The sequence below is a fragment of the Dermacentor silvarum genome, chromosome 1 (assembly GCF_013339745.2).
Source record: "Dermacentor silvarum isolate Dsil-2018 chromosome 1, BIME_Dsil_1.4, whole genome shotgun sequence".
Taxonomy (NCBI): Eukaryota; Metazoa; Arthropoda; class Arachnida; order Ixodida; family Ixodidae; genus Dermacentor; species Dermacentor silvarum.
Window position 1 is genome coordinate 434,841,290 of NC_051154.1, and position 21,095 is coordinate 434,862,384.

General features: G+C 44.1%; 1 protein-coding gene and 1 long non-coding RNA gene across 2 annotated transcripts; one reads left to right on the plus strand and one right to left on the minus strand.

The window, feature by feature from the left end:
* Nucleotides 1-5,637: 5,637 nt before the first annotated feature.
* Nucleotides 5,638-8,967, plus strand: LOC119437709 (alpha-crystallin A chain). Its single transcript, XM_037704690.2, has 2 exons — nt 5,638-6,258; nt 8,040-8,967. Exons 1-2 carry the CDS (start codon nt 6,035-6,037, stop codon nt 8,443-8,445), a joined length of 630 nt encoding a protein of 209 aa, XP_037560618.1. The 5' UTR covers nt 5,638-6,034; the 3' UTR covers nt 8,446-8,967.
* Nucleotides 8,968-17,132: 8,165 nt separating this feature from the next.
* Nucleotides 17,133-20,067, minus strand: LOC125942807 (uncharacterized). The gene is made up of 3 exons (XR_007465373.1): nt 19,908-20,067; nt 18,165-18,206; nt 17,133-17,335 (listed from the first exon to the last, which is right to left on the minus strand). It is a non-coding gene; the product is annotated as an uncharacterized LOC125942807 (long non-coding RNA).
* Nucleotides 20,068-21,095: the final 1,028 nt, after the last annotated feature.

Genomic DNA, 21,095 nt, shown 5'->3' on the forward strand with positions numbered 1-21,095 from the left:
TATTACCTCGTAGTTCTTTTTGTCTTTTCAACACAATTTCCGGCAGCTTTCGAATAATGCATTAAAGAAAAGGCGAGTCAACACGGTGACTCAAATTTGACTATTATATCTACGAAAACATTTTTTACTAGTAAGCTTTACTGTATTTGTCAGTGAATGCATATAATGGCGGATACAATTCATCCCACCAATATGTACTTGAATATTTTCTTGACTCGAGCTAGCATTGCTAATTTTGACCACTGAATGGGTCATACACAGGGCCCTTCCTGCGTGTTCTTCATTTATGAAGAATAAGCACGAAGCTGTACCACATTCTGCATACCGGGGCCAAACGTCACTTGACGTGTAATTTATGCGTACGGACTACTACTGCTTGAAATCGTCAAGGAATTTCCACGTTCAACAGCAGCAGCTGCACTTGCCCAATAGGCCTGGACCATCGTACAGTTATATTTCGGTTATACTCGACTTTCATGCTGTGCGGAAAATTCCCTCTAGAGCCGTTCAACAAAATGTACTATCGACCAAAAACGTTTACGGACCAGGCAGCTGACAAAAAGCTGAATATCTCCGCAGCCTCAAAACGCAGCCTGGTATTCCCATTTCCAGCCTCTACTGATATATGCGGACAACATTGTGATGTGCGGTTTTACTGGATACTTTTAAAGGCTGCTATATTTAGTGTTTTCTGAGATCCCGTGGTCCGTAAACGTTTTTGGTGGATAGTACGTAACTGTACTTAATTCACGCCTCTGAAATTCACGTGTAGAGTCAGTTGTGCTTCATTATGACCAACAAACGAATATGTGGCGCTTATATTCACAGTGCCCACAGGAAACATGGAATAGCACTAAGAGAATATAATACTCCAATAAATACAGTGAATACAATGATTGAATGCAGCGACCGTATTCTAAAACTTGTGCTTACTGATTTGTATAGTACTCAGACTCTATACAGCGTCCCCTCTTAGTGCTACATATCTTTCTTTACTGCAGCTCAATTTCCAAATATGTATTGCTTTTGTGGGTTGTTTGCTTGGCGTGTACGCTGTCCGTATGCTGCCCGTGAACGTGGGCCACGGGGCGTGTCAAACAGCTTGGAGGCAGCTGTTACGCTGCCTTCCTCACCACGCCTCGTACAGGTGCTGTAACGCCTGCAAATAAAAAACTACCTCAAACTAACTAAAAGAAAGTAAATAAGAGTCTGGCGCATGCCTTGTGGTTTGTCTGGCTCGTCCTCGTTAACCACAAGTTGAGTTTGGCTTCAGAGGAAACAGTGGTGACCACATCAGTTCTGCTTTCAGGAAACAATGACATGACAGTGCACCCTTTAGCATGATTCAGGGTGGATCTACAACAGCGTGTTCTTTTTCGGAGATGTTTCAGTGCGCTTTTTCCTCTCCGATATCGCATGTTCTGGCTGCAGGTAGAACCTTATTCGAAGTATTAAAAGAGTTTATTCATGCTTGAACATGCTTCAATATGCTTAATAAGTACGAAATGTCCTGGAGCTGGGCGTTTCCTCCATAGAGCGCTCGCGGCGCAAATATACCGTCGGCTCGGAATATTGTAATAAAATCTGATCATGTATTCGGTCGGTGGCTTTCTTTTACAATGTAGGTTCTAAGTGAAACATACTGCATTTCCTATGTCAGTGCAACCGTTCAGCCTGAAGCTTATCCACTGGTGCCAAAAAGCAAATAGCTCTGATGCTATGCAATACCACACGGTAAAGTACACAACCCCTCGCAGTACCAAGAACACGAAGTCATTAACCAACTCCCAGATTTTAGCGCAAAACATTATTTGCCTTAAACCGGGAATTTTGCAGTAGGTAGAGGTTTCTGTCTAGCGTCGTTTCGGGCTCCTTTAACAAAGAAAATTGCGTGTACGACGAAGCGAAGCAGAGGCCTTAAGCAGAAAAGCCCGATGCCCGATCCGTTAAGCCACAGATGCATGCACGCCCGGGCCCACCCCAACTATTGCTTTGAGGCGATCGGCGCGGGCACCGCACAGGAAAAATATCCTTAAAGAAACGAAAGAACGCACGTACGCACGCCCCACCCTTGCGTGGCAACTTTACCATTGCCATTCGTGTGCATCGCGTCGCATAGGAACAAGTTGCTTAAAAAGTGGACGCCACGTCGCGTAGCAACAAGTTGATAATAAAAGCGAGCGTGCGTCACTATTCCCCGCAGAGTATACTGCTTTCAGCACAGGTCGCAATGTTTCTTCGCCGGAGATCTGTGGTCAGGCTCTAGCCGTTCATGTCATATATCTCCTTGCTGATTTCCTGATGTCATCACAAAATCGCACGTGTGGCCGTCACAATTTCTCGTCTTACACAAACATGCTGGTCCTTCTGGTAACGCTTGGCGGAACCCTCCCAAAAATGCTGGATAGCCAGCAACCTGAAAATGTTTCGCATAACTTCGATTCCTACAGTGCGTGGCATCTGCATAAATTTTCTATTAAGTACTGGCTTCTTTTTTTTCTGTCCACCGTGGTAAATGATAAAACGCAAAGGCCTATTTGAAAATTTGGTTGAACGTGTTAATACAGTCATGCGTATCTTAAATGAGCAAGTCGAGCAAATGGCCGCCAGCCAAAATATCTATTCCACAAAACGAAACAAAGAAGGAAAAGTAAAACTGCATAAAACAAGCGTGGTAGGACGCTCCTCAGAGCAACACGGAATCTAGAGTAAATAAAACTGATTCAAACTTTCTTGTAGATAACCAGAAGACGGGAACACGGATTAAGCTTATGAGTCCCACTTTGTAAATAGAACGAGACATATATTAGGCAGGGATATTTTAGCGATGCTATGCCGCTGCTATTCTTGTTCATGGTTCGCCAGCGCTCCCAGGGGCTTTCAGGACAGGCTATACAGGGTGTTTCAGCGAGCACTTTCAAAAATTTTTTAAGGTTGCTTGTGGCAGATAGCCCAATTCTCGTTAATGAGTTGGTCTACTCGAAGAGGCGGACATTACTTGCACAAGAAATTGAAATGCATAATCGAATCATTAACAATAATTCACTAGTTAAGTTTTTAACTAATTACCTGATGGCCCATATTGCAATTTACAAATTGTAGCCGGGGAGTTCGCAAGGCGGATCCACTTGGAATTAATTCTCAGGATGACACCAGTTTCAAGATATTAATTCCCGAACTTTGCGGAGAAATGCATTGGTGTTCCAGTTAATTTTGTGCTTGTATGCATAAAGCGACGTTTTGTTAACATACTTACTGGAACGCCAATGCATTTCTCCGCAAAGTTCGATAATTAATATCTCGAAACTGGTGTCATCCCGAGAATTCGTTCCAAGTGGATCTGCCTTGCGAACTCCCCGGCTACAATTTGTAAATTGCAATATGGGTCATCAGGTAATTAGTTAAAACCTAATTAATGAATTATTGGTAATTATTCAATTATGCATTTCAATTTATTGTGCATGTAATGTCCGCCTCTTTGAGTAGACCAGCTCATGAACTAAAATTGTGCTATCTGCCCCAGGCAACCTTTAAGAATTTTTGAAAGCGTTCGCTGAAACACCCTGTATATCGCCGGAATGGGCGGGCCGCGAACAGCGTAGATGATAAGCAATTAATACAATTGAGCAAAAGGAACCCCTAAATTACAGCGGCCTCGGGATCAGCTTCGGTAAAGTTACTTACCGGGAGAGCTATAGGAAATATAGGGCGTTGAAAGTGTCGCAGTTTATTTCATGCAAAGAAGGTGAGAATATTCGCCCGTCGCTGATGGAAGATGCCTGCCGCACAATTCAGAAGCGCATAAAAGAAAAAAATTCTCGCCTGTTGGGCCTCGCCAAGTCTGAGCGCCAAAACGAACAGTATATACCGGTCTTTGCCAACTCCCGCAGACATCTGTGCCACCGGAAACTCAGTTTTAACTCCTTTAGTGATAGCCGTCGCACTTCTTGGCACATGGCAACGACGTCTTGATGTTATCTTGAAATTCTGGCTACTTTTAGGCGTATATTTCGTGAGCTTTAGAGCCAGATGTTCGGTTAGGAACATGACTTCCCAGAGCTTAACCTTCTCCCCCACGTTTCCAGCGGCGGCATATCCACAAGGAAGCGCGTGACGCCCTGTTTAGTGGCTATAAAAAAATGGGGCTCGTGTGATTCATTTCATCCAGGCAAGCGCACATAAGCCCCTAAAAAAACGAAAGAAAAATGAGATTTCCGCACATGTCAGCGTGCTTTCTGTAAAATTACGGCATCAAGCAACCCCACCACGTATAAGATGAAGAAATAAAGCAGGATTTTGGCCCCAACGCAGAGAAACCTGGCGCGTAGCAACAGGCAGTTGTGCTTATAGAGCGTATCTAGGCCACGCCGCTTTTGACAACTCCCGCACGCGCACGTGTTTCAGTGGAACAAAAGACGGTCCGCGTTATTTCTGTCTTTCTAATGATTATTTTTTAAATTCTGATCTTTCTTTCTAACACGACAATTCGGCGGGCGTGTTGAAATGCAAAGCAAATTTATGCAGATTTTCGAAGGGATCACAGAGTCTTCAGATCGACATCGAGTCCATTACCACGTTTAGAAACCGAGAACAGACGGTGAACGTATCAATGACCTTTTCTGCATCGAGACACTGATTGGCATCAGAAGTGGACGGTTGGCTAAGCTCTGCTGGTATTGGTGACTTAAAGAAACTAAGACCACAAAGAATTGTTCTTCTTAACCCTGCCCCATGTGGAACGTAAATGTATTATTTGCTGCTCTTCATTTGTTGTAGATTGTACTGGGACACTTCATCGTAAATTCTACGCCTAATCGCAAGCCGTAATCACGTAGCCCACCTATAAGCGCCGCGATAATGTTTGGTGCACGTAAAACAGATGAAGACCCTATTTCAACACCCGTCCTCACGACGAGCACTAAAATCAAATCCACGCAACACAGCCTAGACAGGCCTACTTCCGAATTAAGACCCTCCGGAGAAATAAAAGAGATAAACAATTAAACAACGGGCAGGCACCGCTTCCGCCAGCGTGTACCGCTGCCCACAGCTACACGGATGGCGGCGCGTGTTGTTAGGCGCGTTTTATGTGCCAAGAGAAATAGTGCGAAATCCCCGCCCTGCGAGCTCAGTGAGAAAGAGGGCGCGCGAAGAAGGCACATGATTAAAAACAAGAAGAAGAAAGGTTCTGCGGCCGCGAGCGTCCGCACATCTGCTGGTGTGCCTCGTAATAATCGGCGACTGGGCGCAAAGCTCTCACACAACCCCTCCCGCCCCCGCCTTTCCCGGCCGTCGTCCCCTTTACATCCCCGCACTGCTGCCTGGCTAATATGCGGCTGCGATTCTAATTCGGGATTTTTCGCGCTCCGCGAGGCGTCCTGCTCCTCCGACTCGCTCTTTCTCTCTCACACTTCGGAGGCTTCTTTCCATCTCTTTGCCATGGCCGTGTTCCCTTCCGCGCCCGCGTTCAACCCACACACCTAGCGTGACGGAAACTGTGTACAAACACACACACGCACACATGCAGTAAGCTCAGCCACCCACCCCTCCGTCGACCACTTTCTCACTCTCCCAACCATGCCTGAGCAACGTCACTTCCACCTGCTGAGAGTCTATTTAAGACGCCGAGCGGGATCCTCGCTTTACCTGCGGTGCCGTATCATCGGCCAACGAGCAACAGGAGTCAACAACGTAGACACAGACCCGTTGTTTTCCGACCCAGGACCGAGAGGAAGTGCGGTGACGCGCACCCCCGCTATTTTCTTTGCGTCCTCGGCGCGCCAAGCGCGTGGTTGCCTGCTGTGTCATCGCCGCGTGATCCCCGAGCGTGTGTCAAGGTTCGAGAGGGAGAGAGCGTGAACGACGACTCCGCGGGGGCGAATCCCTCGAGAAAAGCTCGATCGCACTCAAACACCCGCTCAGCCGAGCACCGTTCGGGAGAGCCTTCGCTCTTCGTCGTGCAGGCCGACCGAAGTAGGCCCCTTGTTAAGTTCCCCGGAAGCCCACGAGGAATTACCGGCGAAAAAGCTCCGCAATGGCCGAGAACAGCAACGGAACCGTGTCGAAAACCGCTCCGCACGAGGCGATCATCCCGATCGTCTTCGACGGCAAGCAGCACTTTCCGGGCAAGCAGCAGTTGGCCTGTTCACGCCAGGTCTTCGAGATGGTCGAGCGCAAGGAGCCGCTGGTTCCCTTGGACGACGACCCTCTGCAGCGTGAATGGGATGAGTTCATCGAAGACTTCCCACAGTGCAGCAGGTAATTTAATTTTCAAGTGCATTGCTACGTAAGGATATCACCTTTACCTCCCCTACAACTTATTAGGCGGAGAAAAAAATTACAGGGCTGCCTTGCTACATAACTTGCTCGTCTGAAGCCTCGAATGTCCAGTTTCTGCCGAAGGTATTACAGTGTGCGCGCACCCCGTAAAACAAAACACGGACGCGCTCGAACGCAGGAGTGCCAACATTGCAGCGTTCAAGCGCGGTCGCGGAGTTGCGTAGGCCAGGGGGAGCCAAGCAAACGCAAGCGATGAAAGAGGCTGGCGTCTATCGTCCGAATGTCGCCTGTTTGTCGTCGGACGCAACAATCGTGAGTGGTACTTAAAACGTTGCAGTGGGCCTTCTGGCCCAAGCATTTTTTTTTTCTGCAAGGTAGACTGTTTTAAAACTCGTGCAGCTGGACACGTTGTCAAAGGTGCCTCACTGTGCCGCTTTATAGGTGAGCCCGTGAACCTAGCCGTGCCCTGATCGGCCGGCTAGTTTCGCAGTGCCCCTGAAACGATATGGTAACTGACATGTACTAATTATTCGCTTCTATTTTATTGGTCAGCCTCGTTGTAATGGATGTATTTACGTGCGGTAAAAGTTTCAAAATGTTGATCACGATTTACGAACCCTTTGTAAAAGCCGATGAAGTTTTGCAAATCGCTTGAAAGAACCCCTAGAAAAACGTCACACTATCGTGGTGCAGCAAAACAGCGCCATAGCTTCCTTACGAAAGCACGCTATCGCTTTGCTCGCATAGAATACGTCACGACGCTTTCGTTGACTATTTTTACTAGTCGCCCGACCTGTACACACGTAAAAGCAAATTAAGGAGACAAGACCCGACATGAGACCGTTATCCTAGCTCATCACTAAATTCTGCGGCAGAACTAAAAAAGAAACAACAAAACAAATATTCGGCTCATGAGCCAATGATGGTTTAGCTATACTACGAACAGAACAAACGTAGCAGGGGCTTGATGTGGGCGAGTTCGTGTAACATACTTTTGCGCTGCGTTATGTAACGCATCTTTTGCGCGGTTTTGTTTTATTCAAGAACAAACGTAAAGCGTTGTATGTATAGCTCCGACGCTCTTTTTTGTTTTGTTTGGGTGTGTGATTTTTTTCACGGAACTACTGTCCTCACAGTCGATTGAGGGTCCGTGCCTCCACGTTTCCAGTGGTAGCTTACGCGATTGATAGCCCCCGTGGAACTATATAACATTTTGTTTTCAAAAACAAATGTCATTCAACACATGTGTTGCGTCGGAGGTTCTGCACTGATAAGCAACTTGATTTTTCACATTTAGAAATTCTCCAACTGAGTAGTTACGGTAATAAACCTTCAACAACATGCTAGAAGCTTTAAGAATACCTTTCTGGCGTTTAATCTGAAGTTGTAAATAAGCTTACAATACTTCCCGTTTTTACAGCACATTGTCAATCAAATATGAACTTCTCTTTTCTGAAAATCAGTATGTATCCAGAATGGTTTCGAAGAAAACGTGAAATAACTAATCCAGCAAGACGATGGGCTACTTGGCTGGCTCCTCGTGGTTACAATTATCTTCTAAATTTCGGAAATGAACGAAATCGGTTGGTGGGAAACGTATTTCGTTCATCTGAACTTGTTCTATAATGTCACGGTAACGTCCTGTATCTAAGAACAGGGCTGACAGCATAGCTTCCTCGCCACATAGTTATTTCGTTAATTCGAATGATCACTGGTTCACATTTCCGTGGCGCTAATTTCGCCTTTTAACCTACGCCCAGATACCTGGAGCCCGACTTCATAGACCGCAACTTCCCGGCGCTCAGCAAAAGACTGTCCGGTGACACCACGGCAGATGCGAGCGGCGACGAAGAGAAAGTGGTCGTTTACGACGTAGACGTCAAGCAGTTCCGACCGGACGACATAAACGTCTGGGTAAAGGACGGCAACGTGTCGGTGGTGGGACGCTCCGAGAAGGTCCTCAACGGCGGAGGCAAGTACGTCAAGGAGGAACTGCTGGGAGGCATCCGGGTGCCCGCGGACGTCGAAGCCGACGACGTCACGCTGGAGACGACGCCTGAGCTCCGACTGAAGATCTCGAGGCCTGATTCGCGGCCGGGATCAGCCATGTCGTCAGCTTCGTCCTCGGCGCCTTCGTCCGCGGAGAACTCGCTTGCCGAGAGGTGAAACGGCTGTGTGTCACTTGAGTTGGTGACAGAACAATCCGCGCGAGGCGGCCATTGATTCCGGGCTGCGTTGTTCGAGAGGGACAGGCCGCAACATACGCGCCAGAGAGTGAAGGCAGTCATGGAGAGACTTTATCGCGGTGGCTAGAGAGAGCCGAAAATCTTTTTCTCTCATCTTATGTTTTAATTTCTCGGTGACTCCTGACGCTAACAGCTGAATATTTATGCGCTTCCTTTATGCGCAGATCATTATTCGAGGCAGGTCCTGCAGACGGGCGCAGTTTGGGTCCCGTTCGTTAACTTCTATATTGTCCCTAGTCTCCTGTATCTTCAGTCGCGACTGATATATCACCTGTATAGAAAGCTGGTATTGTTATTGCTGATAGCGCATTTTGAAAGTGGCGTTTTTGATTATATATTTTAAGATGAATGTCGAGCTTCTTGAGGACCAAGAGTGTGTTTACCCTGTGTTTACTCGCTGTTCGCTGTACTTGTGTGAATAAAAAAAGATGCCACAATATAGCCTGCTCTTTCAGTCGCCAAATGAGAGTATTCTGTTGGCCTATAGACGCGGTAGAAAAATAGGTAGCTCGCTGTGAAAGCAGCGACTTCAGTTAATAACTGTTCCGTTGCAGCACTGCTTCTTGAGGTCGTAGCACAGCGTCTTGAGGGCGGTTGGTCGCACCCCTTATACTGCGAAGTCGCACCGCTGATGCATCGCCGGTAGGCTCGTCCATGATTGCAATCACACGGCTATAAAATGAGTATGCGTGAACGCGCTGATGGGTGTCTGAAGCCGACGTGAGTGATCAGCGTTTATAAGTATGACTCATAATATGGGTGCAAGCGAGGGTTCCTATATAAATGTGAGTCATCGTGAGTGTGAATGCTGATTCTTGTTGACAAACGTGAGTGGCATGGTGAATATCAATATAAGTGCGATTAAGAGCAATTTAAGTGCATTCACCCCTACTCGTTTTAGAGAAGCGAGTGTGAATGAGCATGCACCTTAATTATTAAAATATTGATGAATGAGTCTCTCAATTTTCGCCGGTGTACGATGCAAAAATGACTGTTCGATATTCAAAAGACTGTCAAGCGAACAACTATTTATTTATTTACCGAGTAATTTATTTATTTAGTTAGTTTATTTATTTAAAGCTCTCTCAGCGCCTGGTGAAGTTAAAGTGAGAGGTGGGTGTGCGTATCAAGATGACTGACGAATGATCAGAATTTATGGCGACAGTGGCGAACAGATGGTTTCATTCTGAGGTGGTCTTCGGCATCAAAGAGCAGAAGTAAAGGTAGGTTCGGCAGAGTGGTGCCTGTACTTTGAGGTGGTGATCCACTTGGCTTGAGATGTAAGAAGGCGGTAAAAAGAAATAATATTTAAATGAAGGTTTGTGAAGTATTGTTGGATAAAGAGATAAACGGCGGTATGACTTACCCTTCTCATTGACAAGTCTGGCCTCTTGGTAAGCTTTTATGGTATAGATCAGCCTCGAGTACGGTAATGATTTGATAAAATAAACATGCAGATCGGTTGCAAATGTCTACGAGTAAAAATAAGAGCTGTGAGAAAGACTTGCTCTTCGTCTATTGATACGGGTTCATCTTAAAAGAAATGACAAAAAAAAACGACTAGATGACAGGACATGTGCCTCCTGTCATCCAGTTTTATGTGTCTTCTTTTGTTCCATTTCTTCTAAGATACGAGCTGTGCTGTAGATGGATCCCATATTGATGAAGCGTATTCTAGTTTAGAACTTATAAGACTCATACAAAATCATATTGGGGAAAGCATGAGCATAAAACGAATTTCACGCCTGAAGTTAAGGGCGGGTAAATTAGTATCATGCCATTATGGGTGTCTGCTCTGACAGAATATTAGCAGAAAGAAGAGTGGTCCTTATGTGGGAAAAAGTACCAAGCACTAACACCTGAAGCTCTCACTATGTTGCAATCATTGGGCTTATAATTTTCGTTAGTAACTAAGACTATGGCAATCTAGTTTTATTAAGACTATAACACCAACAAAAGACATTGTCAACATAACTCTGAAAGGAAAATAAATCGGGCCGGGTCGTTTTTTGATGTTGCGATAGGACTGCCAACGCGTGAAACTTCTGTCTTCAAGCTCAGCGACAACTTATGCAGCCTTGCCTAACTCCATGGCGACGCGGCTTTATGGCGGGAATTAACCGTTACTTTGCTGATGGTTTCGCTGGCCCTGTACCCTTCTAGAGAACGTTTTTTTCCATGGTGGCACTACCAATATGGGTGAAATTTTGCCAAGAGAATATAAAGCCGGTCTCAACCAAAACCCGCGTTAGAAATCAGTCCCCACACTAAGCTGCGCCGTCTCATACAGGAATCGCAAGGGTTATGCAAAACTGAAATTATTATCAAAATACAGTTACCCCGCAGGTTGGCGAGTAATTTTCCCTCTGTGCAAAACAACAGCCAACATTTACGTACACCTTTGGACAGCATTTGTACGCAGATCTTTAGTGTTGATAGTTGGCACTGTTTGCGAACTTTGCATTAACTTTTAAGTTCACTTTGTCAGCGCACCTCCTATGAGTATTGTCAGCGCACCTCCTATGAGTATACATACGTCGGCGGAGGTGGTACTTTACGCCACATAATGAAAACGAGAATTTAAGTGTGGTGGACGACATGAATGAAGGAGAGAGCTAAAGCTCGCAAAGTTTCGCAATGCACTGCACGCTGCGACGAACATGACTGTAGCAGTCATTATCGGTGTAGTGACACGACAAGTTCGACCCAGCAGCGATGGTGAAAGCACAAGAGAAAGCACGAATAAGCACGGCTTCTGCGTTTTCATTTTGCGCGCTTTTGCCGTGTTGTTCATAGAATAAACTATGGTGCTTGTTTTCCTTCTTGCTCAGATTATGCGCTTCTGGGGCCCAACTCACAAAGTTCTTCGCTCGTAAGTGATTTTTGCCATTGGCTGCCAGCCATCGTTAATTGCATTCCCAGCAACAGGGTTGGCTAAAATTCGCTCTTATTAGCAATTTTAGCGCGACAGCCTTTTGTGAATACGGGGCCGGTTCTTCAGTAGCATTATGTTATAATAAATTGTGTAGCGGCCATGGCAACATCTCATCGTCTCCACAGGCGACCGCTCCCGCACCCGCTAGCGCCGCCAAACCATCCGCCAGCCACTCACAGGCCGTCAGCAAACCCCGCATGACGTGCACCGCACGAACGTCCTTCACGAAGTCACTTGGCACAAACCGGTTCTGGCGCAGCGTAAACACAAAAAGCTAACATAAGGTGAAGTGATAGTTGGGAAGACATCCTTTCGCCCGCCATCGACTCGAAGAGATGCACCTTGCATCATTACAGAGACCTCCCGGATTCGCAGTTATCAACGGTCGTTTTTACTCAGACGACGCTCAGACTGACTGAGACGACGCCCCGGAAGGTTCCCTTATGCCTAACATCCAAGCACCCCGTCACACGGTACAATAATTACGACAAACACGCGTATCCTCTGTGCGGCCTCTAAACTTCAACACTAGCGTTTCTTGCCGCCTACAAAACGTTCCAGGCCTCGCCCGGCACGCCAGTAGCCGGTGTCGGCCAGATGAAACGGTTGTTTTCCGTCGGTGCAAGTTTCGTTGTCGACCCCGCATGTGCCTTATCCGAAAATTACATCAATGTACATCTCCACTCAATTACATCAATTACAGAAATAAATAAAGCTTTGTTCGAGTCTTAATACTGAAAATAAAATTTCGGACACGAAAATCATTGGCAATTTAATCCTAGATAGAGCGATGCGAAATGGAACGTCCAAGCTCCCCCAGCATCGCGTTCTCGAAGTCTTATGTGCTTGTTGAATGACAGAATACGCTTATATTACGCCGCTGTCAATCAATAAATCAGCAACACTTTTTCGTTGATTGATTCCTGGCGATTAACGTACCAAGATAACACGGGGAATATAAGGAACGGTGTAGAGTGCAGGGCTCTGGATTAATTCTTGCCATCTTGGGTCCTTTACCGTCCATTTAAATCAGGAGGGTTCTTTTTTCGAATTTTGCCTCAATCGAAATGCGGCCGCCGCGATTGGGCATTCTCTTACAAAAAAAATTGTTGAAAAGTTGTTGAAAAGTCATTGGTCAATGTTAACAAATGGCATTGAAAGCACATTGAGGCTTTGTTGAAACATTATTGAGGAAATTGTTGACAGGTGTTGAAAATTGGCCCGCGACATTTGGTTGAAACATCATTGGGTCGTTTCAATTTGAGAAGTCATTGATGGATTGTTGAAACCATGTTGAATTCCAATATTGAAAGCCCATTGAAGAACTGTTCAAGATGTGTTGAATGTCAATATTAAAAACCTGTTGAGACATCGTTGAAATATGTTGAATGCCAATATTGAAACCCCATTGACATAATGTTGGAACTGTGTTGAATGTCAATATTGAAACCCCATTGAAATATTATTGGAGCAGTATTGAATATCAATATTGAAACCCCATTGAGATATTATTGAAGCATTGTTGAACATCAATATTGAAACCCCATTGAAGTATTATTGGATGAGTGTTAAACGTCAATATTGCTTGATGGAGGCAAAAGGTGCTACATATCAGAAACAGGACACAAGAGGAAAAACACAGACAACACACACGTTAAGCACCAAACGTGTGTGTTGTCTGAGTTCTTCCTCTTGCGTCCTGTTTCTGATTCACTATGCCTTTTGCCTCCATCATATTATACCAACAAGCCCAACGTGCAATGTTAGTCAATCATGCAACACCATTTAAATATTATTGGAGCAGTGCTGAACGTCACTATTGAAATCACTTGAGAGCCCACTGAAATATGCTGTTTGGTGAATAGTGTTGAAAACTGCACTAGACTTTTCTTTAAATACCGCTGAGCTACGTTGAGTCTCATGGCATTACCATTGATGCCATCCATATTGATGTGGTCCTTGCATACTAGAGGACAGGGGCAAACTCAGGCACTTCTTTATTGAAGACCTGGGTCACCCAGGGATCAAAACCACTTTTAGATATAGCCTGTTATAAAACATATTATAGAGCTGCTAGCAGAACCATTAAGCCAGTTTTCGAATTGGCTTAACACACAAAATCAATACTCCTTCAGAAAATCAACAGCTCAATATTGATGTGGACAAAAAGCATTTTTTTCTAGCTGAATTGTTTATTGAAGCCAAACATTTGTTAACTGTACAGCCATGTGTGCCTTGAGATCAAAAAATTCCTAACGCAATCTACAAACTGCCAGCAGCTTGATACAATAACGAAATTGAATACTGAGAGATGTAAAGTTTGCATGGCCCTAAAGTAAAACATTTCTCAAAATTGAAATAAATAGAAAATAAATATTATACAAGCATTACAGTAAATACCATTTAAAATGTACTTGATTTCTCTATTTGGTAGCCAGTAACTTAATAATCATGGCACAATCTGCATGAGCCCACTGAGACTCTTATTTATTGGTTAAATGGTGTGCCCATTTTACTAAACGTTATCTACCTCTGAAACGACATGGTAATTACAATAACTTGTGCCATGGGAGCAGTTTATTGTGCTGCATTGCTTGTTGCACGATCCAGTTGCGTTTTCTGCCATGATTACTAGGTTCCTGGACAGGTCATTACATACCAAGCGATTTATTCACTTTGACTACTTAAGATTTTTATCTGATATTGTGGCCATTAGTTACCTGCTGGAAGACTTAAATGGAACTGGCATGAGGAATTTTTTTTAAATTTTTGAGTGCCGCAAAACAAGTTAGAATGAAAGAATTTGCAAGAAATCAGATTTCATGCATACATGAAAGAAAGCACATCGCTGCCTTGCCCGAGAACTGTTGTTGCACTCTGAATTTACGCAAACTTTAACACTTAATTCTTACTGTTTTGAAATAGCAAAATAAACCATTACTACAAACAAATGTTAATATGTAGTTTTCCTTAAACAGAACCACTCTGACAATAGCACAGATTACACTTTCCGGTGTACGTATGAAACCTAATTTTCTGCAAAATTTCTCACTGGGCCTACTTTTACTTCATCAAACAAACTTGAAATGGTGTGCCGTCATGGAACAGTCTTGGCATGAAATGACCCGAGATACCTATGAAATAAAATAGTCAAGAAACACTAGCTTTTGTAGAAATATATTAAAGATTTACGTAAAAATGTACTAAAGTACAAAGCGCAACACTTGTGCAATTCATTATTAATCACAACACAGTACTTGTGTCTGAACCATCCAACCTGGGCTTTTCAGGTGACTAGAAACATCATAATAATAAAAAAAATGTTGAGGGCTGCAAGTGCACAACACTTGAACTGTCCACAGACTTGAGCTCTTCTGGACACTTCAGGTCCCTTGCGAGAAGTGAGGCCAGAGTGTTCTTAATGTAGGTCATGTTTGTCCCAGGAAACTTGCGACAGGGAAAGCCTGTAAAAAAAGGAAAAACAGCATGACGTTAAAGATCAATGTTCCACATGCAAAAGTGCGACATACAGTACACCCTGTTATAATGAAACTGTTTCATTTGTTTTGTTTATTCCAAGTTTTCACGAGTTCAATTCTAGAGAATGACCAGCTTTCAAAGTGGAGTGGCACCGGAGGACTCCACTTAGTACAATATGCAGAAGGCAAACAGGAAAAGCCCACTGTGGCAGAATAACTTCATGAATATCCTTGATGTGAAAATGTGAACGTTGCTTGCTTAGGACAAAATGGTGGAAAAAAAGACTTCATACTGTTGGTGAAAAAACTTAAAGGTAGACTACTGGCAACTAAAATTAGTTCTCTCAACAATCATAATCAAAATGTGCAGCACTTTATTGAACTTTTCCTTGCAGGAGTTGGTCCAAATACGGTTATGCGGCCAGAATTGAGTGTGGTATATCTGAATTTGTTTTACAAGCTCATATGCTACTGGAGTGCACTTCTCGCATCGTGATGACCATTCTTATGCCTCTCTACTGAAAACAAAATACTGCTTATAACGAGGATTTACTGCAGTTGCACGCCGACCTGGTTACACTAACACAAATAAATGCGAAGAAGAAATACGAAGAAATGCTCAGTCTTACAAGAGAAATATGCAAGTGGACTGGCTCTGCTAATCCTTTGAGGGTCACTGCCATGCATGTAGAGTGGTGGAAACAAATCGTGTGGTCATGACCATAAATATGAGGCGGCGAAAGAACATATAAATAAGCATACCTTTTAAGAATGAAGTGTCCCCAAGCATCACATTACAGATTCTGTAACCTTCTGCGACTTCTACAAAAATCCTGATTGTGCTGTTGCCCCTTGGCTTCTTCCAAAACTGATCTTTCTCTTTATTCTATGGTGCCCATCACTGCAGTAGTTTGGGAGTATTCACCTAGTTTAATGTTTTGTGAGTGTCATTACATTTAACAAATGTGATTATGCTGGTTTGCCCTGCATGCTACAATAAACATGGTGTAAAACAGCGGACACTAAGAAACCTTTGTCACTTTGTGACCTAAAAAATTATTTACCCATTTTTTTTCTGGAAAGGTCACTAAAGAACAATCCAGAATAAAATATAACGCTTAAATTGGGGGACGTTTGCCGGAAAATATGTGATCCTCAAAGGGTTAAACATGAACACCTACAAAGCTCATTCAATCTTTGATAAATCTAAACCCATAGTACTTGAGCACTGGTTTATAATAACGCTGAAAACAGGCAAGTGCGTCCTTGAAGTAAGAAAGCAGGAGACATTTCCAACAATTTCAGAGTGGGAGCTGTGGACATGCCTCATGTTCTGTAAGAAGCTTTATATAGTAGCTGCCAAGGGCCTATTGAGTACTGATCATTTTATGGGAACGTGAGGAAAAGTCAAATAAATACCTTTGTTTTTTCCACATCCTAGAATACAATGCGATAAATTGGATCTTAATTGGTTGAGTGCCTAGAATGAATGGACATTGCTAAACATAGCAATGTTGACAACGAATTTGGCAACTGTTCCTATTGGTGCTTTGATCGAAACAACCAAACAATTATGCCCCGTAACTTAAGCTCCCTCTGCTTAAAGGCTATTGTCTGCCACCACATGGACCTCCTTCAAGACAGGAGCAACTTTAATTCAATGTGGTCTGTTGAAATAGGTGAAATCACTATGTTTTGCGTTACAGAATCTGGAGGGCCATATTGATTGCTGAAATTTGGTGGAAGTGCTGTCCCTCGAGTTGAGCAGTAACTGCACTTGAGCATAGCTTCTCCACAATTCCTATATTATAACAACACTTTCAGGCTACTTAAGCACACCCGCTATAGCACCAGATTGGTAGCAAGCTTCACAGAGTGGTACTACAGATTGGTAGTTGCTTCATTCTAACTGTTCATTGCAATGACAGTCAAGTAGTGCAACTAATGCGCAAATACACCTAACTTTGTCAATTGAAGCCACCAATCACTTCTGGCAGTTAAGGCTGCTTTTAAAATTTAGCACTTTAGTATGGAGGCGTTAGAGACTTGAGATCAAATGAACATTCATTCCAAATAGTAGGCTATTGTAGCACGTAGTTGCAGACACAGGCTACTTGAAAGTCATTTGTTGTGCTAATAGCAAGCTGGTAATTCCAAGTACAAAATGTGAAGGCAAAAATGCAATGGGTAAAAGGATGTACGGTACTTGCCTATAACAGTGTTGACCCTGATAAGGCCAAGAGCCTCTTTTTGACTATTGGTGGTGGTGTTTCCGAGAAGTAAGTGGCCCATGAGGTTCTCCTCAGTGAACACATGGTGAATCAAGGCCCTTGCAAACTTGCCTGGTCCACCATGGCAAGCAGTGCCAGGATCATCTGAATGAGCACCTCTCCAACCTATGTGAAACGGCACGTTTAGGTAAATAATATTAGTGAGGTAGTTTAAGGATTTTAAGCACATTTACACAACAGCCACACTCCGAATAAATCACAGAAATACTGCCTGCTCCAGACCTAAAATGTCAACTAATGTCACTAATAAAAAAAACTAAAACTAATGTCATAGCTCGTTATGCTGTTAGGATGCCATGTGCTTCAGAAATACAAGGATTCACCCAGTACAAAATAAAATAGTAAGTAAACCAAAGCATTGAAAACTTTAATGCAAGTAGCATTTTTAGGATACTTCACATACTTTCGGGTGTCTGTCTAACTATTTTCCAGCCAATTTGTGTCACTTGGTGGTCAATGGCTTAATGGGTAGGGCTGCTATGTAGACGGGAAGTGGGTTAATAACCATCTGATGGACCTGCTTGGATCTCTGGGTATGTGACTCAGAGTATGTGCCATTCTTCAATGAACCTCTTTCACGCCATCGTGGGCAACTGCTGCTTGTGTTGGCAAGCAGCAGTAGCAAGCAGCTCAAACAGGAAGATAACTGTGGACGTTAATGCGATTACCACTACACATCAGATTCGCTTGCTGTGTCCCAGACCTACTTAGCTGAATGTGTACATAAGACACAAGGACAGGGTGTGCCAACTGCCCACCTCATCAAATAAATGAATCGACTCCCAAATCAAAGGTTATGCAAAATCGCAAAGGAGACACTTAATGCTACCATTTTTACTAAATCTTAAGGAGAATACCTCCCAGCAATACATTCTCCTGGCAACAGTGCATTTGATCATGGTGACGCTAGACGATGAATGGCCAAAGAATTCACCTTTCGCATTCCGGCTGTGGCGTCTCCAGGCTCATTTTGATTCTGAAAACAGATGTCAGTATTAAAATGTGACGCCACGATAACTCAAAAGCAACAATCAAAACATCTACATGGACGATTAGGCCGACATAAATGGATGGATATAAATGACTGATTGAAAACATTAAAGCATGGCTGCTCTTGCCACTGGCAGTGTGAGGTGGGCAAATAATTTATTTTTAATTTCTCTCCTAAATTTTAAAATTATTTTTGCTCATCTACTGCATGAACTGTTGCGGCCACATCTTAAAGGTAGCTCGTTCATATAAAACCAGTGTTGCATTTTTTACTCCCCGTCTAACTGCTGCTACTGCAGTTTGCTTACTCTCTAAGTATTCCACAGAACTGATCCACCAACAAACCACTGTTCCAAGCTTATGGCAAAGCGTCATTTAGATCACAAGATACGCTCCCCTTTAACTCTCTCTCCTCTTTAGTGTGTGAATTCAAAGCAAAAATAACTTATTGACATAGCTGTCTGCTTCTATCTCATAAAAAGCCTTGCTAATTTTTGACATTTGTCGATAACCCTTACATGCCTCTGGGAGCACAGAGGGACGACACGGCAAATATGCCCAAGCATCTCGTTCCTTTACTGATTTTCGAACTTAGTTATATCAATCAGTTACTGAAGGGCCAAAGGCTGAAAGTTCACACGATGACATTATTTTGAATGTTTCATCCCACTAAAGCAGAACATAGCATCCCACAGAATCTGCCTTTTCCGTGAATATAGAGCGCCTACGCGAAGGCGTTAGCGCGAAGTACTCGATGGCGTCGAAGGGAGATAATGGTTAAAAAAAAAGTTCACCGCGCGCGTACTGGCGGAAAACAAACCACACATAACCTGATGATTTCACAGCATTCACTGGCATCAGCCCTTTTTTATCTCACCTATCACATAGAATCACATATACGCCATTGCAATTCTTTATTATTATCGCGCCACAGCGCGTGTCTACCGCACGGCGTGTCAGCGGACTCTGGGCACTCGATCCTGAAGCGAACAGCGCAGCAGAATACATTAGAACGGGCAAAACGCCCCGCGCATATTTTCGACGATCCCGACACGCCATGTAGTAGATGCACGTCAATGGACGGCGTTGCGCGAACGAAATATACTTGATTACAGTACAGTTCGGATTATTTCACGTCGCATTGTTTCCACGAAAACGGCAAAGCACGAGCGCTCATTAATAAGGCTAATTTCAATCGGTGCTGGAACACCGTACCAAACATCGTGGCGCGCACAACATGCCCTGTTTTAGCTGGCTCCACATAGCTGCCCACCAAAACGGCAGAGCACGAGCGCTCATTAATAAGGCTAATTTCAATCGGTGCTGGAACACCGTACCAAAAATCGTGGCGCGCACAACCACGGCCGGGCTCGACTGGCGCGCGCGTTCGCAAGAAGCGAGCGCGCGCGCCAGTCGAGCCCGGCCGTGACACAACATGCCCTGTTTTAGCTGGCTCCACATAGCTGCTTTACGTCGCCGCAAGCGCGCTGTGAAGTTAAATCAGGACTAAAACTTCATGCTCAATATCACAAATCTAGTGCTGCACAACCAATCCTCGCAACGGAAGGATAGTACTAGTAATGAAAACGAGCACAGAGGCGCGTGGAAGACACGCACGGGCTCTGTACGCACTTTTGCTGATAGCGTCGCAATGAACGAGCAAGTGGAATTCGAAACACTCACTCACCTTCGATGTGGCTGAGTCGGAGGCGATCATGGTGATCTTCGAGGCACCGTGTAGCCCATTAAGACCGAGCAATAAGTTGTAATATACCAAAGATGTCACAGCGAGGCAAAGGGCACAGAAAACGCAGCAAACTCATCACGCAACCCGCACACATACGCCGCACGCACAAAGTTCTGGAATCCGCCGAGTCAACAGCGCAAGCGCGCATTCACACAAAAACGTGCATACAAATCCACGCTTTCATAGATATGAATTGCCATATTTATTAACAAATCTTGTAATATAATGGTATTTCTTAACAATTTCTGTGGTTTGCAAGAGTGTGAAAATTTTCTGCTTAGCTTCCTTGAGGAACTATTTTCTTTATCGCGGTAACGCAGTGCGCCGGCCGGTCACGTACGGAGCGCGCGGGAAATAGTGCAAAATTCAAACGTCGCAAATGTCGCGCCCTGTGTGCGCGCACAGTTTTAATCGTTTGTATTAAAAAGAAATATTTATTTTAATACGTGAAGCAACCGGCGCGAAATGAACTACGGACCAGCAACGTACACAATTGTCGCTGTTCGTGCTTGTTAGTTTGACATCATGACGAACGGTAGACAGCATGCCGTCCCATTGATTAAACATTTGTACCTGTGCTTCTGCGCTACGATTTGCTACCGGCAAAGTATAACAGCGTAGATTGTGCGTGGTGGCCAAGCAGTTTCCCAGCACACTGGCCAGCACCCCGTCTCTACGTGTTACAGAATAGACCTAGGCTTTCATGTAAAATATGGACACCACGTCGCAGAGATCACCCAAACTTGTTTCATTTTATTGTGCGCTAAGGGCTAACAACTAAACAAAACGCACTCTTTAAAAACATATTTATTTATTATGCTTACATACTACTTTTCCCACCATCTTGCCCATATTTAACATGGAGGCAATGCCGTTTTCTGACACAGACAGGGCACTGGCCACTTACAATAGAAGTCGATGGGAATCCAGGAGGTGCCCAATCATCGGTCATTGGTCACTGCTTGTTGGGACGTTTGTCTTGTGCTCCAATTTTGTGTCTATATATATATATATATATATATATATATATATATATATACATACAGGGTGGTCATTTTTAAGTCTTACGGAATTTTTAGAAATCGCCTGTGGCAGGTAGCATAATTCTTATCATTGAGCTGGGTTAAT

Excerpts from the sequence above, each read along its gene's own strand:
- LOC119437709 (XM_037704690.2), top strand. The coding sequence starts at position 6,035 with ATGGCCGAGAACAGCAACGGAACCGTGTCGAAAACCGCTCCGCACGAG. Across the intron at positions 6,259-8,039 it reads GACTTCCCACAGTGCAGCAG|ATACCTGGAGCCCGACTTCA; the intron begins GTAATTTAATTT and ends ACCTACGCCCAG.